The following is an 18,950-nucleotide window of genomic DNA, read 5'->3' as shown; positions in this document are numbered from 1 at the left end:
ACCAATGGCTTCGCTGCGTTTCCAAAAAAGTTAAGCCTTTTTCTTTTTTGACTTTTTCCTCAGGCAAGTTCGCTCTTTACAAATTTTATAGAAAAAATGCACCACCTGCGGGCAACGTTGCACAAAATCGTAGCACGATAGTTTAAGAAACCGTTTTTTGCGGTCGATTTAAAGAGCCTGGTTGCTACTTGAGACACCCTGTAAACGTCGCAATGCCCCAATACGCCATTTGATGATTTTTTTTTTTTATTGATTTTATAACCCAAAAACTATTTCATTTATTTTTTTTTACCTGAGGGAGTTTATATTTGTATTCAATGAATTCACTGCTGTACTTTATTTTCACTGCGATTGTGGCATTATTTTTCTCTACCTTGCACTTGGGACCAGTTGTTCCGGGACCATTTCCTAGTTGTTTTGTGTACATTATACAGTGTTGTCCGAGCTGTAGATGAGCCATTTAGTCAGTGCGTCAGAATTAATTGGGTGGCTAGTTGGTTGAGTTAGTCAGTGCGGTACAACCGCTAGCCTGTGGTTTTTAATGTGCACCACACAGTAGTGACACACAACTGCACACCGGTACAATGCTCAGGCAGACCAAAACGAGCAGGGGCGGGAATTGAACCCAGAATCCCCGGGTTCTGCAGTGCGAGCCTTCGGTCCCCATGATCCTAGCTGGTGTGCGCAAGCTCACTTCGCCACCGATCCCCCCGACCATTTTCTTCTACACCCGCCTTCAGTGCTACAGAATAAAGTATTACGAATGAACGCTGTCTAGCCATAATGAGGTATAGCATGTTCTCACAAATGTCCAATACTGCGATCATGATAGTGAGGGAAGTGGGCAGCCTGAATTTCGTAAAGGTTCCAACTCGTAAGACAGAAATGTATGTTTTCTCTCACCCAACCAACCTTTGGCATCAAATAACAATAATAAAAAAAAGCTCTTGAAGGGGAAGAGTTTAACCCCCCCTCCCCCGTCAGTGCACCCACTGCATCTGACCCACCCGTAAACGTTGCTTTGCGGCGGCTGACCGCTAAAGTGTCTTCCAATGAAATGTTGCCGTTCGCTAAAACGTCGTTTGACCAACTGAGTACCACCCCTTATCAGCGTTGCGAGCTAATCCGAGGGACACACAAACATGATTAAGTTATTTTTGCTACTTTTGTGAGAGACGCACAGACGTTCCAACATTTACCAGTTCTTAAAAAGTAAAGATGATGAAAGAAACATAAAATGATGGTACAGGCCCTTTTTGTAATAGGCCTTTGAGGTATCTTGAATAAGGACAGGTCAAAGAAAAGTGAACCATGTACAACAGGCATACGAAATATATAAAGCACAAAGAACAGACCAGGACAAAACAGGCGGGACAGAGGTATGTCTTCGTTGCTCTTTTGCACTTTATATATTTAACATTTTGGACAAAACCCCGAAATGTTAAACCTTCACCAGCTTGTCTGTGCCCTAACTTTTTGTTTGTTATATTTTTCGTATGTTGAACTAACCAGCCCACCTTAATATTTAAGTACATTTCCCAGCAGGCACACTCAATTTATTGACAATTGCAAATGTCTTCCACAGTGAAAAAAATACTACAAACTTGTATGAACTAAATTGGATTGTTCCAAAGCTCCAAGATGAACATTGATTTGAATGAATCCAGTCAATTCTATGAACATGAAGCTGCGAAAGCAGGTTCACTTTCGTTGATTATAATTTATATTGAGCGAACAGAAAGCAAGCTATATCTGCTTTTGCAAATACCTCGTCAACAAGTTTGTAGGAACTAAAACCCTTAAAACAACCTTCTTGGAAAATCGTAAAAGCAACATTAACAAGCAAAAATGCTCTCACTTCATCAACCAGGCACTTTCCAGAGTATGCTTTCCAAACAGTATTAGACCACTTTTTATTTTTTCTATAAAAGCAGGAACAACCATACACACACACATGCACGCAATAGCAAACAGGCGTCCAAAATATAGTTGGCGACAGGATAAGAATAAAATGGAAGCTCCTCCCATCTTACTCTTTACCCGCCACCGACATAGTTCCGATTATCATAAATACCCCGCGCAATACGGCGCAAAAACATAGGTATACAAGCACCACAAATGCTCCAGAATCACCCAGCATTGCCCGAAGCAAAGGTGTCACGGCGGTACTGGAATCGAACGCTCACCCGCCTCGGCCACCGGCTCCATTTTGGAGCCGGCATCCCCTTCCTTGCACAAGGCGTTGTTCTTTGGTACACTGCTCACTGTCTTGGCCACGGAGCTTCGAACAACCTTACGGGGACTTCTTTTCACTGAGGCCTTCTTAGATGCCCTCGCCAAAAAACTGGAACCTCCGTCGAGCGTCTGCGGAAGACAACTGATTTTGTGCGATCTCCTAAGAAGACGCCGAGCATCACGCTGGACCGCCGAAGTGTGTTGCGAGTCAGCAGTCCTTACAACATGGCTGTCGGAAAGCAATTTGCGCGACTTTCGAATCCGGCTACGAGCATCAGGATGCACCACTGGAGGGTGCTGCGAGATGCCAGCCCTCTCGACGGAGCCGCCGGCAGGCGGTGCCAGGTGCTGCGGAGACCTTGAGTAGCGTGACCGCTGCCTGCCGGCATAGGGCGTGTGTGGCGGCGATTCGTCCGAGAAGTGAGGCGGCAGCGTCGAAGGGCTCTTAGACGGCCATGCCCCGACGCACTCCCCGTAGTCGGGCGACGCAGTTCCTAGGAGTTCCTTCCGACTCCTGCGCCGGTGTCGACTCCCGTGGCCGTGGCTGGACTGTTTCCGGCCGTCGCGAGGCGGAGTGTATGACCTCGAACGTGACCTTGACCGGTGGCGCGGCTGTCTCCAGACGTCGTGAGGTGGAGTGTATGACCTCGAACGCGACCTCGGCCCGTGGCTCGGTTGTCTCCGGACGTCTAGAGGCGGAGTGTATGACCTTGAACGCGACCTTGACCCTTTGCTCGGCTGTTTCCGGCCGCCGTGATGTGGAGAGTGTGATTTCGAATGCGACCTTGACCTCGCCGCTCTGTACCTCTTGTTGTATGGGCTTTGTGCGTCCTCCCTTCGCCCGGCAGGAGAGTCCCACCTCTTTTCCCTGGGGCTTGGGAGTTCCGCGAGGTATCTCCGCCTTTCCGCACTCGCGGGTCTTCCGCGCTTGTGTCCCCTGCGGTTCGCTGCCGCCTCTTTCAGAGCATGCGCAGGTCTTACGCGATCTATGGTCTTCCTGATGGGCCTTCTTCGAATGTCCGGTACGGGCCTGCGCGGACCTTTTATGTCTTTTGGTGTGCTCTTGATCGGACGGACGCGCCTCTCCTGCGGTTTGGCTTCTCTGGTCGGGACATCCAGGGGTTCCACATTGCTGTACTCCGTTCTGTCTGAGGACTTCACCTTGCGGTACTTGTAGAGGCGCTGGAGGTCCTCCGAGAGGTCGGCTTTCGGCTTTTCCGGAGCTTGCTTGGCCGTCGGATGTTTAGCGTGCCCTTGGGGTGGTTGTCTAGGAGAAGCCTTCTCCGGATCAGGCCGTGCAAGAGGGAGTGGCGGAGGTGGTTCCCGAAAACCGTTCAGCCTGTCCGTTCCACCTTGGTTGCGTCTGAAGATCAGATTGTCCAATCTGGAAAGAGTTGCGGTCAAAGTTGGGGGTTTTACGTGCCGAACCGAGGAATGATATCTGGTGAAAAATGTTACAGATGTGACCCATTGCAATAAGTTTAAATACCAAATTCTCCCATGTAAACTTTACACATACCATTTTATAGCCTGTGAAAGGAGGCTGGAGAAAGTTTTAGTGGAAATGCCAAAGCTGTTTCGCCTCATCTTGGAGGACAGTCAAATGGTGGACAAGCATGAACAAGGCCCCAGGACACAATGTCACGGAACATCCAGACGCTTGCTAAGACTAGTGGCGGCAGCACAAGTGCAGAGAGATGACAAATGCCACGAAATTGCCCTTCCGGCAGTCCTCAATGGTCAGGTCAGCCTGCAGCATCAGCTGCTTTCACACGTAAGGCAAGATAAGAGCACTATCCAGGTGCATACCTTCACTCATGCACAAATGCATCCTAGATGTAAAAAGACACCTATCGGAGGTGCCGTGTTAACTGCCTGCATTGTCTTCCGAATCGGGACAATATTGTCACGAATGACAGGCGACGAGGAAGGAGAAAACAGAATGAACTAAAGATTTGATGGGGGTGAACTTGTGCCAGAAACGAAAAGGAAGAACACACGTCGAAAAAGCAGAAGCAGCGAGCGTCGACAGCGGCAGCAGCAAGCAACGGTGCGTCGGCGTAAGAGCTGGCTATCGCGAGAGAGAATCGGCAATACGGCGCTGGGCTCTTTATCTACTATGCTCGTCATCCCGGATATTCAACCATTTGATCTAGAATGTTCAGGGAAGAGCTAGGGCGTGACTGACGAGGCAAGGTCAATCTGGCCTCCTCATCTTTTCCGCTCAGGGCAAGAGTATACATGAACCTTCTAGACATTCATGTATACTCTTACGAAAAAGTGTACTTTCTCGATCTTGCATGTGATAATATTGTGCAGCAAACGCTGCAAATAGACAAAAGCAAAAATATAAGTTTTAAATAAGTTGTGCAGCTTCGTACAATGGCCCATTCTTTTCAAATTGAAATACCAGGAAAAAATATTAGCAAACAGAAACCGTCCGTCAGTGCTTATGCGAGCACATTTGCAAAGCGCACCTACGAATGAAACATGCAGCAGCTTACACCAGCTTGTTGGAAATGCAATGGAAGAAATTACACCGACTGCCAATGCAAGTTGCATTTTCCAAAAGGGCAACAACCTTTGTAAATGAAATTAATTTCTTTTTTGTTACACGGGGCGTGACAATATTATGCATGAAAATGTTATCGGAGTCAAGGAGCAGCACCTTAAAACACAAGCTTGTCCTGCGTCGTGCCTAGAAGACGTGCAGGCACTGACCACTCACTGTCAAAAATACAAAGACGTTTGAATACCCCGGGACCCAGCATGACGTCATGCTCAGCGACGCCGGAAAAAGAACTCGATCCCAGACTGCCTCGCACATCGACGCTTCTCTCATCGTCTGTTCCGTGCCTGTGGTCTGCTTCGTCTGCTTGCTGCCACAGCTGGCTTTCGATGCAGTCAATGCATTCAATGAGGTTTCGATGTGCACACGCAGCCACGGTACGATGAAAGGCAACAAACGCGCGCTGGGACTGGAGCCTCTACCACATTCTCAACCCAGTGCCATTCTCAGCGTTTGCGCGTATGGCACCCGATATGCTAGCTTTCCAAAGTCACGCTACGACGACTCGCACTAGACAATACTCCCAAAGCGCTGTCTAGAGCACCAGCTGCACACCGACTTACTGCTGGCCGGGCAAGTGTTGGACTCCAAATCACACCTGTTTGACACCAATTCAGCAAATGCCACCTAATTAATATGAGGCAAACAACCGTGTTTCCACGGCATTGCCATTGTTGTGTGCCCCATATTCCATATTTACATCGTGGCGCCTTAACCGAGTTTTTTTATTGGCCGAGAGGCTGGGGGTACATTTCATGGCCATGCCATACTGTATAGAGAACACAGATGCCACCTCCTGCCCACTATAACCTCCTTGCAAAAGTATCTCTCATTTTTATGCAGTCGCGCTCTGTATTTTTCTTTACCGTTTCTCTCTTCACCATGGGTGGACATTCTTTTGACGCTTTACAATATCTAAAGACACGGGAGAATGGGACCAAAGGCCGCTCCAAAGTGCAAGTGGGATGTGGCTCTGAAAAGAGCCGTTTGCTTCCGGGCACTGATGCTGCGACCGGATGAGCAACATTATTGATGGAAGTTGGTGCAGCCCAGAAATTCACATGGCTCCCATGGAACGGAGCCGACACCAACAGCTTGTAGCCCCAAGAGATGCCACCTGCAGTCATCTGTACTTTCAAAGGAAAAAATAAATGCGAGTGTAAAGTTGCCTTTCCTGTGAAATGTTAGGTGTGGACTCCTGTTGTCCCAACCAGACAATGAGTCGGAACTTTAGCGGAGGCAGCCTTTGGACAATATAACAATCCTGAGACATACCAGTATGTATTTGTTTCCTTGCCACTTTTCCGTTGTTAAAGACCCAAGACAACAACACTCAAACTGTTTGGGAGTGAACCATGGACAAGAGTCCACGGTTTACGGCCAAACTGGCAATCGTGGACTTGTCATAAATTAGTACTTTGCTTAGAAATCCCCGATTCCTTTTGAAAGGTTTTCAGCGATATAGCACAAAAAACTACCACTTCACAGCATTGCTGCAGGGATGGTCTGCATTTTTGAAGAAAAGTATGGTATAATCAGCCCTTACAGTTACAGGCAAGCGATCACTTGGGCCATTTAAAGAACCAAATGCTGCAAACCAAAGACATGTATCAAATTAATTTTTGTCTCCTTGCCAACCACTGGGATCATGTAACTTTCTATTATGTTTCAAAAATTTTCCGACTTTGGGCACGACCGTCATCTACTGGAAAGGTTTGCTCAAATCATGTCGATACAGAAATAAGGTGGCATCAAACATGAATTTGCAAACAGATAAACCCACTGGGCAGGCAGTCTGGAATGAAATAAAAGACATTGCCACTTAGCCCCATAGCCAGGGGGGAGGGGCAAGGACTTTGGTTAAAAGGGCCACACAGGAAAAAAATATCCTGGCTACGGGCTTGCTGCCACTATCTAGTAGCTATCACTAAACGTAAGCGTCCACACCGCTAGGTTTGCCCCCTCTTCCGCTCCCACCCAAGACCTCAAATTCCCCACGCCACTCACGACCTCTCTGGTGGAAACTTACTTCTGCCTAAGATTTGAGATCTCCTTGTCCTTGGACTGCAGCAGATACTTGGCTGTCCGGTACAAGATGGAGATGTTGTGCTTCAGCACGGCGTTTTCCTTCTTCAAGGCGGCCCAGGCCGTCACATCGATTGGTTTCGACAACGTGCTCTGCGGTTTGGCTGGTCCAGCGACCTGCACGAAATTATGGTGAAAAAAAAACAACAAATAAGGATCATCATTAGTTAACTTGTTACGGAAAGAATAAACAAAAGGGACGGACATCTTTTGACTTTCAACAACATGTAGCGTTTTTTATTAGATGTTGGCGTCGAGATCGGTGGACCATGAGGGAAAGGGGGAAGGAAAGGAAAAGTGAAACAAGGGAGGGAGAGGAGGGGGAAAGGTCAGGGCTGCAGGAGAGCGAGGATCTGTTAGCCTAGTACAACAAGAATCAATCATCAAACAACTTTTTTCTTTCACTTCAGTTTGGTTTTTGCATTCTTTTTTTCTCCTCAACTATGCCTATACTCCGCTCTACCTTACGTCCGGCCGGAGCCACTGAAGCTAATCTAAGGCCGTGCAAGGGTGACCTTAAAGGAGCTGTGCAACGATTTTAACATTGAAAAAAATTTGCATCTTCTACTTTTGACATTGTTTATCGTTTCACAAAGGACAGAAAACACATCTCTTTCCTTCAAAATGTTGTGAATCCGCCGCGTAATCGCGAGGCAAAACTTGGAATATTTCCCGACCTGCAGCCGCGAGCGGCGGCCATGAGAGGCGGCCATGAGAACCACGCGGCATGACGTCAATGAGGAACTTGTAAAAAGGTAGGAAGTCCTGCAAATACCTGCTCGATAAAAGGGAATTTTTCTATAAATCTTGTCGTTCCAACATAAATATAAATGCGTCAAAAACCTGGTATCATCGAAAAAGAAAAAACTTTCATTATACGGAATTTTAGTGGCTCCATCTATCTGAGGTCAACAAAACGTCAGCTCTAACTGCTACCGCGAACAGCCACCAGAAGCCGGAGGGGGCGGGGGCAGAGCCGGAAAGGGATGGCCAAACCTGGACAAAACCTTTCCTCCTCTTGCCATGTCGATCGCGCTGCTCAAGCACGTGGGCACGAGCAGGTGAGTTTTTGCTGCTCACTAATGGCTCTAGAGAGAGAGCTTCACCGAAACCCTGCGCGTCCCCCATTGACGTCACAGCGCACGTGACTCGGAAGATGGTAAAGGAGTTGAGAGATGCCAAAAACCTCAATCTTTCTCCCTTTTTAAATATAAACTAGGCCATTCAGTCAAAAGCGGTTTTTTGTTCTTTACTTTAGAAAGGTCGAGGCACCAACTCCCAAATTATTTAAGCAAAGCACTGAAATTGTTGCACAGCTCCTTTAAAGAGGTGGCGCAGAGAACTTATCACGTGCTACGTTCACCTACTGGACTGGCTGGGATGGCTCGTAGCGTCTGCTGCTACTGACAACTTAGAAAACGCAGGGCATGGCTCATTATGGTCACACTTCTTTCTTCGGCACTTTTATTGGCCAATCCTCAAATCTCGTTGGCCATATTAGAATGCTCAGACGATTCCTGAACTGTAAGCGACCAGAGGTGTATCATGGGGGCGGGTAATCCCGTTGCTCCGACAGGGGGGTTGAAAAATACAAGGGGCTGCAAGCATCAGACGTGATAAGACATATATCACTGCAGTCGACAGTTGCTTCGGGACCTGTAGTATGAGGGACCCACTAACAACCCGATGAGATAATCGCGCGCGGGAAAGGGTCATCCAAGTTCCCCACCGCGAACAACCGTTTAGCGGTCGCTGCTCACCGCGGTTTCGTTGGTATGGCTCGTCGCTTTGGTCGCGTCGCCTGCAGAAAGCAGCGCGCTGATTCCCCCCCTGATGGACTCGGCGGCAGGCGGCCGCGCTTGCACACACTGCTTCTTTTGCGGAGTCTTCAACCTCGGGATGACCGAAGTGTCCAAAAGATCGAGCTCAGGCGTGTCTTCTATGTCGGAAAAATCCCGTTTGGGCTCGATCGCCGAGCTTGGGTCGCGGTCGTGGAGGTCTTCATAGATGTCCATATCCGCGTCCTCGTCCATGACGGCAGTCACTGTGGGGTTGGTGTCCTGAAATGGAGTGAGCAGTGCGGATCATGCCACTGTACGCCCAACAATTATCTCCCAAAGTAACCCACACCCTTAGACCATAAGACTGACAGGAGAAATGCTAGGTTCTCACCCTGGACGAATGGGGTATCATCGTAGCCTCTCCCAAGACAGCTAGAGTTGCGCGAATAAACAAAAACAAAATAAAACACGCATTAAACCACGCGGGTCCTTAACATTTAATGTATCTACGACGTAGTGCAGACCACAATCCTCCTTCAAAAGCACCCGTAACACAAGCCCCAAATCAAAACCTTTTTTCCCTCCAGACACCAATGGCCGCCTCCTGCCGCGTCTCTTACGCCAGCGATTCGCGCCTTAACCAAATATTTATATAACTAACATTTTAAAATATATTGTTGCAACTATTAGGCTGAAATAAACATAGTTCCATTTGTAACGTAATTAAATATTTATTTAAACGTATTTCAATTTGTGTAACTTATTTTGTGCGTTCCTACTTTCTATGCGGGACTTGAAACACGACGACGCCAGCCGCACCGCTGGCCGCTCCCGTACCGTGTTGATATGAGCCGGCGGTGTTTCTAGTCGCGCAATGTTCCTCACGCGTGTGCTCTGCAAACTCGTACTGTGGTTACTACACGCGCTGCTCGTTGTTGCAGAGACGCTCTCGCTGATTAGACACCGCTTGCTACACAGGTTAGAGTATAAAAGTGTCTACAGCAACTCAAAGTTGGACCCGGCGAAGTTTGCGTGCTCTCCGAGCAGCGTTCATCGAAGCTTGCACTCCTTCTGCAAAGTTCCGAAGCACGTAGCGGTCGTAATTGGGGAAAGCCTCGTCTCTTACCGAGATGTCGCGAACCTTGTTGTGTGGTGTTTGTTCGCGAGGATACCTCACGTAACGCTGTACGACGTTGAAGGTGAGTGCGGACTTCTTTATCCCAACCGTCGATATCAACTTGAAGCGTTCCGTACGCTGTTGATGCGCCTAGATTTTTAAACACTTTTTTACGTTCGTTAGCGTTAAATAGCTCTGCTTTCTTTATTGTTATGAACGTCAGATTGGTGGTTCCACTCCCAGCGTTAAATGAATGAGGACGCAGATTTTGCCGATGATGCAACTTAAGTAGCACTTGAAAACTGCGACTTTTGAACGCCAATAACAACTTTCTACGTGGCGGAAGTAGTGCGAAAACAAAACTGGTTTGCTAGTCGATTTTTAACGATAATATTTAGCCGCACTTCTTGTCCAGCTGGGCATGTACGTCGTAAATCGCAACCCGTTTCCAATTCTACGAAGGTGGCGGTTTTTTAGTACTTACCTTTTTTCTTGTCGCAGGAGTGATGAAGAAGAACTGGTCGGAGCTGTACAAAGAAGTTTTGAGAAGTCAGAAGAAGCACTTCGGATCCTGCGACACAAGCAAAGTTGTGCTTTACGTCGAGGGAAAAGAGACGACTGAAAAGAATGGTAAGGCGCCAAAGTTAGAAACCTTAGGCTACATTGCTGATGTGGCTTACCACACGGTCCAGGATGGGGCGAACATGGAATATGGGTGATCTCCTTCAAACATTGCGTAAGCTCATGCCAGCCAACTGTTTTCATATAAACCGTAAACACACAACAGTATTTGTGAAATCCGACATCTTTCGATCATTAAATGAACACCAAAACAACACTAAAAGGACAAGGACAAAGTTGTGAAGAAGTGAACATGACAAGGGTCGGTTATCACTCAAACATTTGCTGAAAATAAATGGCACCATATGCTTGTTTTGTCCACTTTTCCCTGTTTCTTTTTTTTTTTTTGGTTTTGGTGCTCATTTGGTTCTTATTCAAATTCATGATTAACTCGCCAACAATTTATAACTCGTCTTTTTTTCTTTTCTTGTCGCCAAATTCAAACAAGTTGTGGAAAAAAAAATGTTGGATGAATGCGAAAATTAAAAAAAGAAATGTTTACTAAGACAAACTTGTGCTTGCAACCAAATGAAAAAAAGAAAAAAGCCATACATCCCTTCAGCTCTGTCAAGGGGGCAACTGACCACCTCGCTTGGCAGGCCACTGCTTTTTACACCTGATTGGTTCCCTTTTCTAGTTACTCCATACTCGTTTTCATCCCCAACAACCTTAGTAAAAACTATTTGACTCATCACAGAGCATTATTGATTTCCTTTTTGATGTGGTGAATTAAGATACTTGTGTGTACGTTTGAGATCAGTTACTTGTCATTTTACCGAAATGTAAGCATTTTGAAGTCAAAAGGCATAATTTTCGTCCCCTGAGGACCAACCTTGTGAAGTAGTACAGGCTATGTGTAAAACATGCTTTTTCTTTGAGACAACGAGTTTAGAAGGCTCTCGAGAGTCTCCAGATTATCAGTAGCGGAATCCACTCGAGGGAAGAATGACTCTGGCATGCAGCCAACTGAGCCAAGCGAACTTGGGATATGCGGCACTGTAGTGTTGTAAGATCATATCACTTTCATGATCATAGATGGCAGATAATCTATGGATCTTGTTGAGGAAATTTGCTTTGCCCTCTTCCCCATTTTCATTTGGGTCTCATTGAGATGGATCGAAGGCCGACGATTAATGTGGCTACCATCCCCTTTAAAAAGCCCAATATACACTGCAAATCACAGTAAGCGCGAACTTGATTTTGACGCTTTTTCCGGTTTGCTCAGACCAAGTATTGATCAACACCAGCTGTTCTGTTGTGCATTGAGCACAGTGCACAGCACCACAAGTTTCTATGAGTCTTTCATTTGGGAAGGACGAATTAAAAGAAATAACTGGCGATGGCTTGCCTGTGCTGTGTCAAATCAAATCTAATCCCTACAGAGGCAGTGGCAGCAGCAATGGAAAAATATACACTAAAGAGTTAGGAAGTAAAAGAGTTAGTGAAAATGCAAAAGGGCATGTCAGGAGTAATGGGTGGAAGTGTTAAACAACATTAAGAAACTGACTTGCTCATGCTCTGAACAATCAGAATGGAGGAAACCCATCCTCCTTTCTATGGGTTTCCTCCTTTCTCCAGTGTGCTGGATATGGGCAAGGAGGAGGGGAGAATGCTAGAAGGAAACCCGGAATTCTTTTTCGGGAAGACAGGAAATGATTGTGCACATGAGGGTGCAGATTTTTATTTGGGGACGATAAAGATACATTTTCACCTGTCTGCGCATCTTCGGTGTGGTGCTCGGGAGATTTTGATGCATGTTTTTCAGAGCCCTGCCACAGTGTCCTATCTCCCACCCCCTTTCAGGTCGGAATGGCTACACTCACCACGTGCACGTGCGCTTGGCCAGCAACGAGGACGGTCGGCCCCTCTTCGCTAAATTTGCGCGCAAGTTGTGCCAGGAAGTGAAGGAAGGGCGACTTTCTCCCAGTGATATTGTGCCTGACCTAATACAGAAACAAGTTTCAGGTGTGTGGTCCACTTTTTTTGAGGCATTGTCATTTTTCTTCTAGAGTTGGCCTTACACTGAAAAAAACAATGTAATACATAAACAGACGAGTCCTACTTTTCCGTAATGTACAGCGCTGTTTGCCCACTTTTTCTATTTGTTTGCCTGTACTTCACCCGTTTTTATGTATTTCTTTTTCCGTAACTTACTAGCAGCTAGCCCAAATTGATGCCTTGCTGGAGTTTGACGATAGAAACGGCTGGCCTCATGCGCACCTTGTTTTTGTGTCACCTGGTGTCGTGAATGAACTGTGGGTCAACAGCAATATTGCAAAGTTGTTGCAGTAGTTTGCGGTAACAATTTTGTTGTATACATCAATTTCAAGCGGTTTTAATCGACAGGCTTGTGCTTGTACACTTCATAGAATTGCGTCCAACTTATCGTTTTCTTCGTCTTCACATTTCAACTCCATCACAACAGCAGCTTTCTTCATTTGTCATTGTTTGGGGGCATCACCACTTGAGTGGTGACTTCTCAACCATTTTACCACTTGATCAGTTTTATATGCCTTAGCAGAAATCATGTGTTCTGGTGTTTCTCAACATGAGTGCTCTTTTGATGTTATTTTACTTCCTGAAGTTTATTTATGTTGCACATGCTGATGGCAGTCTCTTCAACAGAGGATGTCCTCCCCCTCACATGGAAATACATCCAGGAATTTTAGGAACTATAGTTATTGGACTTCCTTTCACTTGTTTCTGGCACTGTGAATGTCGCTGCAGTCATTGCAATGATAATCACCTTTGATCAATTTATTTCACCAGAGTGGTCAACTAATAGCAGTAGTGCATATCGGGAAGCATCATCTGATATCCCTACAACATACTGCGGATGTCTCATTCCCTGAGCTGCTGTACCAATACAGTTCAGTGTACCCAAAAGTGTAATGCTAAAACACTTTTTATTTGCTTTTTGAAACTTTAGTTTGCTTTATTTCATGCCCAGGTGATTGGCCAGATCCAGACATTCTTCTCAGATTTGGCAAAGCACACAGTGTCTTCGGCTACCAGCCTTGGCAGCTGCGGCTTACAGAAATTATGTAAGCACCTCTGATCCCTTTTGTATTGGTTTTTTTCTTAATTGTTATATTGTAAGAAAAATGAATTTATACAAATTAAGGTTTTGGCATGGTCATAGTAGAGGCAGCTCTCTACAAAGTGTTAATGTCATATTCTTTGGAGAAATACTTTATCAACGATATCACATAGTGGAAGCTTGGTTGACTGAAGTTTCAGGTATGTTGTCCCCTTTTTTTTGTTTCAAGAATGATAAAATTGCAAAAGCCTCCATAAGCCTTTTGCAATTTTAGACGTTTTTTTTATTAGTCGTCTGGCTGTTTGGTACTCAAAAGGTTCTTATTCTTCCGTGTGCCCACAAATCCGGGGTTAAATTGACCGCATATATCAGCTTGGTAACTTATCGTGCTACGATTGACCACAGAGGTGCCCGATCGGGGTAGAAGCATTGCATCAAAGTTTCAAAGAACAAATTTACCTCAGTAAAAAGTAAAAAAATAATAACCGATTTCACCTACCTACAGCGCCCACTGCTATCCACACACCTTCCGACTGGTGCAACAATCGACAGGTGGCGGCAGCACGGCCCCGGTGGCTTGCGGCATCTCAGCAGCCGTCCGGTCGCGCCTAACTAAAGCAGATGACATGTTGCTGAAATCACTCAACGAATTATTGGTTTTATTTGCTTCGTGTCTACTTAATCTGTTTTATTGGGAATGAAAAAGATATCATGCACTGACCATTATAGCACCAAAAAGTGCACACCGTTAAGTTTAGAAAACATTGTCTGCTTTTGGCGTGACAGGGCGGCTGCTGAGCCGACGCCGGGGCCGCTGCCGCCAAGGAAGAAAACAATCTATAAAAGACGTCAGCAATATTCATACGTGAGGGCCTAACATTGCACAACTTTTGTCATGGTAAGGAAGTTGCACACACACTTACTTCGCAAGAAGTACTAGCCAGAACCTCTCCTCAAGTTTCATGTACTGCTGTGGTGCACATTACAAAATACCTCGAAGTTGGCAAGCATGCGACTGTCACGTGGACGAATGGGGTTCAAACCGTGCTTGGCCTAGTTACTTCTCGAAACTAGAACACACGGTAGCTTCTTGGTAACCGCTGACCGTTTCCGACCTCGGGTAATCCGCTTTGCGCACCCTACCCCCCCTTTCTTTTTTCCTTCATCTGCACCTCAACCGGGCTTGACATCACCTTTCTCTCCTCCTCCTCCTCGTAGACCTGCCCGATTTTTTTCTGTTTTAGCTTCCTTTGCTGAATGTGATTTAATTGCATTGAATATGAAGGCTTACTAATTGTGGGGCACATTTCAAAATATTTCGAAAATAAAATTAACCCCACCAACTAAAAACAACAAAAAAAAGTTTAATTGGAAAGGGTAGCAGTTCCAGGAGCCCTATATACCCTGTTCACCTTTAAGCTTACAGGGCACCCAAGGCTCAAAGCAAGGAGGGAGTGCTAGCTTGCACTTGTAGCCCTTCGCTACTCCCTCAGCTTTTGGTGAACGGAGTATAGACGTTCTCGGTTTCCTGTCATTCTCAGTCACGTGGGTTCCATATGTGATATGCGGGACGAACAAATAACAAAACATTTCAACCTGGAATATGCCAGAAAATATAGGTGAGGCAAAACAAGAATGTGTGACAATCACACAATTTTCGTAAACACCTTCCAGCGGGTGGAGAGATCAAAACAATGTTTTACCACATACCAGAAATGGCGACATTGAAGATAACTGTACCCTTGTGGAAAAGGCGTATATAAGGAATGACCAGGCCATCTTTTCTCTTAGTGCTATTGTTTTCTTCCAGTTATGCTGTTCCAGCCCAAGGGTTTGATTTTGGTCTCCACGAGAGTGAAAGCGAGAGCTAATTTGCCTCTTGCAGAGCGAGCTAAGATGGTGTTTGTAGATGGTCCGTCTGCTACAAAGCGTCATTTGCACACGAAAATTGAATAAGAAAACACGGTATGTGGTCTGCTAAGAGACCAAAAAAGAAAGTTGGATCATTTGCCCTGAAGCGAGTGCTGCGGCAAGGCGAGATCGGACGCAGGCTAAAAATACGATAGTCTGCTATTCCATGTTGGAAGCCGTTGACAACTCGCGCTTCGTTCGCAAACCTCGAGTCGTTCTGCTTGCTGCCGTAGTCAAGCCGGCATTGACCGGTGGATGAAGAAGTTCTAAGCACAAGCACATCAGGGGCGGCGAGACTTCGCTATTTGTATGTTGGCGAAACATTACCACCAAAATATTACCAGATTTTGAGCTTGCAAATGGGTCAGAAATGCCTCATTGGTCGACTGCATGCAAGCTGTTGCACCACGTCCAATCAGCAGCCAAGAACGTTCTTGCCTTGACCAAAATCGGACCCCAGGTGCATGCATTTTAATAACTGAAACTAGGAAAGTTTTGAGCGTGTCAAGTATTTTACCCCATTTCAACGATTGAGTGATGTGATTGGTCTCAGTCATTTTGGAGCGCCTTTCGAAGCAGCCATTAGTCCATTTTGTATCCCTGAAAGGAACTTTTGGAACAGAGGTCTGCACTTAATTTTCATTCATACCACTGCGACTATTATGTTCAGATTCATGGGCTGGCCTACCCAACTAAAAGGCAATGTCTACCTTGCCTGTGGAGATCTCTCCTGTACAACTCTTTTGTTAGCATCAACTGCACAGCAGGTTTGATTACCTCAAACACGGAACTAGCTGTTTAGTTGTGCGTAGAAGCAAAATGAACGGCAACAATATGCTGATTAGTGAACGACAGTATGAGCTGTTCTGAATGGTTATTTTAGATATGGAATCAAAGGCAAACCTAATAGTATATGTTCAACTGAAATGATGTGAGACTAGAATAATTTCGAGCAGCTAAATCAATGTTTCGTTCCAGTTTTAAGGTGTAATAAAACTAGAAATATTTATTCTGATAAAATCTTTTGCCATTTCATCATGAATGTCAATAACGTTTTATATGTAGAACTTCACGATAACAAAAATCAGCACACGAACGATAAATATTTCTCATTAAATACAATTCCACCAAAGTCGCTAAAGGTTCACTAAAGACATTTCTGAGACTGTCTGTTTTTGGTGATAACCTATCTTACGGGTTCCAAGCATCCCAGAAATACAAAAATTTGGCTCGTGCGACGTCTATTTCCCTACTAAAAATGTCAGTGAAGTTTGTACCACGCCTCTTTCTGAGCGGAAAAGTCTGGAGTACAGAATCTAATGGAGGCGCCGGCGGCTTGACGGCGGTTGCACATTAGCCAGTGCAAGCCGTCTCTCTCAGAAAGGCGGCTTGCGATTGGCTGATTCGTGCCCGTTGTCATGCCGCTGATGCCTCCGCCGAGTTCTGTGATTGAGATTTTTCCGCTCAGAAAGGAGCGTGGCACAAACTTCACTCACATTTTTAGTAGGGCAACAGATGTCGCACGAGCATAGTTTTTCGATTTTGGGGATACTTGGGTTACATCAAAAAGATGGAACCCATATAAAGGCGATAACTAAACACAAGAGTTGACAAGACAAAAACCTACAGAGCAACCCGTATAAATCTTCTCACAATACTTCAACAATCGCAACTTCAAGAAGTTACCGTCAGAATATTGCAGTCTATCATATATACTAGACACAGTTTTATTCAGACATCGCGTGTAATTTATCCATTCTGGAAAAGTGCACTTGGAATGGGGAGCATGCTGGTAAGGGTAATATAAATAACGGAAAAACATAAAAAAAAAACTAGGGCGGATTAGACGTTTCCCAAAGTGCTTTCTTCTTAGCACACGGGTGCGCTGCAGAGAAGCAAGACATGCAAAATTGCGATGACTACTTTGCAGTAATTGCTCTGCTGCAGTAGACCAGTGCATGGAGAGAAGCACAGGGCGAAGCTAACCCACCAGAGCAAACCCCAAATGCTAGAAATATTGTGAAACGTCCAAGTACTGTCAGTGTTTGGTACAGAGATTAAATCAAATTTCACATTGTTTAGGGCGATAACCGAAAGTTCTGAAAATTTTCGCAAGCCTACCACAATGATCAGGCCATGTAGCCGGGCCTGAGCTATTATATTTTCAGTATTAATAAAGTGAAATTCATTTTGGTGCAATGCTGGCAGAAATTCTTCACTTTTGGCTAAATGAAGGAGGGTGTAGCAAGGTATGCACTTTGGCACAAATGGCACAGCAATCACGTCACTGACAATTAAAGGGTCTTTTGGCATCTGGAGGTAGTTATGTGGAACAAAGACACACCTGTATCTGATCAGTCTGGGTTCTCTTTCTTCCTGCCCTTTCAGAAGCCTGCCCACTCACCACAACCTTAGGCTGTCGGAGTTCCTGGGTGCACTTCGCACGTACGACAACCGGGAACAACGGTTTGGGAAGTGACTGTGATTTCAGCCCACTGCAGACATTACCGGTGAAGCCCACCGGCAACACACACCTCATTGGGAGTGCAGTGCTTCCAGCCGTTAAAGAAAAAAAAGGACATTTCTCATCTGTCGTTGGGTACTTACCGGCAGTTCCTGTCATTTTCGTTACACCTGCTTTAAAACTGTTACACTTTATAACATTACCGGCAAAATCTGCCACATGTGGTACGATTAAAAAAAATGTTTGTTTAATCCAAAAGTTTTGTTTAGTAATGATTGGTAACTGCTGTAAATATATGGAGTTTTTTTTTCCAAGCATACATACATTGCACCTCTGGCTAAGTGTAAATAGTTGGGGTGCGAACCCTCCGGTTATTGTCTTTCTTTTGGGGTGGGGGTGGCCAGAGTGAATGGTTGAAATCTGGCAACTGGAGATTTTGTGTGACTGAAGTAAATGATTGCAGTTTCCTCGATTTCCTTTCCAACTGTCATTCTTCGACCGCTTTCTTAAACCACCCGAGATGGGGGGGGGGGTTGAATGAGAAGAACCCAGTCTCGGGGGATTTAAGAAAACAGCAAATCTACACCAGCTCGCCTGCACCCTCACGGCTTTGTCATTCTTATTCACCAGTTGTTCCAATGACTTGTGTTCAAAGGCAAAGTTTTGCTTGGCTAGGACCACCTCCCGCTGCATTCCTTGGGATTATCGAGTCTCATCAATACTGGCTAGTAAATTCTGGGTGGTGTATATAAACTAAATATAACAGGGTGCATTCTGTGCCCCTTTGCAAGTAGCAACGTCCACTGCATTGTGCAGATCTTTTCATTGTCGAGGCTAGCATAGATTCCAGTTCTGCGGCCGAGCACTGTTGCGCGAGCACTTGGGTTCACCTAGCGTTTCACTTGCATGCACTCTTGGGCTGAGGAGACTCCAAACAAGTGAGCATGTTGCTCCATGATATATGGTACAAGCTTCTTTACCTTTTCTATCCAAGACTTGCTCTTGCAGACCTTGTCCGGAAGATGTGGTATGGCAAACAACTTTATATTTGAGGACTCAATATTTTGCAAATTGTGCGAAGTGCAGCTTTCGGGAATATTGCACGGGGATAAAATTTCGCAATTAGG

General features: G+C 45.6%; 2 protein-coding genes across 2 annotated transcripts; one reads left to right on the top strand and one right to left on the bottom strand.

Annotated features, from left to right (window-relative positions):
- Positions 1–1,885: 1,885 nt before the first annotated feature.
- On the bottom strand, positions 1,886–9,288 carry LOC115326387 (serine/arginine repetitive matrix protein 1). The gene is made up of 4 exons (XM_029987251.4): positions 9,062–9,288; positions 8,650–8,949; positions 6,834–7,006; positions 1,886–3,619 (listed from the first exon to the last, which is right to left on the bottom strand). The coding sequence occupies exons 1-4, from the start codon at positions 9,080–9,082 to the stop codon at positions 2,158–2,160; spliced, it is 1,956 nt and encodes a 651-aa protein (XP_029843111.2). The 5' UTR covers positions 9,083–9,288; the 3' UTR covers positions 1,886–2,157.
- A 153-nt stretch (positions 9,289–9,441) lies between these two features.
- Positions 9,442–18,295, top strand: LOC8050512 (dehydrodolichyl diphosphate synthase complex subunit Nus1). The gene is made up of 5 exons (XM_002433449.4): positions 9,442–9,869; positions 10,289–10,417; positions 12,212–12,373; positions 13,359–13,452; positions 17,748–18,295. Exons 1-5 carry the CDS (start codon positions 9,545–9,547, stop codon positions 17,836–17,838), a joined length of 801 nt encoding a protein of 266 aa, XP_002433494.3. The 5' UTR covers positions 9,442–9,544; the 3' UTR covers positions 17,839–18,295.
- The last annotated feature ends 655 nt before the right edge of the window (positions 18,296–18,950 follow it).

The sequence above is a fragment of the Ixodes scapularis genome, unplaced genomic scaffold (genome assembly GCF_016920785.2).
Source record: "Ixodes scapularis isolate PalLabHiFi unplaced genomic scaffold, ASM1692078v2 PGA_scaffold2__306_contigs__length_199485367, whole genome shotgun sequence".
In the NCBI taxonomy this organism is placed as follows: Eukaryota; Metazoa; Arthropoda; class Arachnida; order Ixodida; family Ixodidae; genus Ixodes; species Ixodes scapularis.
This window is presented reverse-complemented; position numbering and strand designations above follow the sequence as displayed.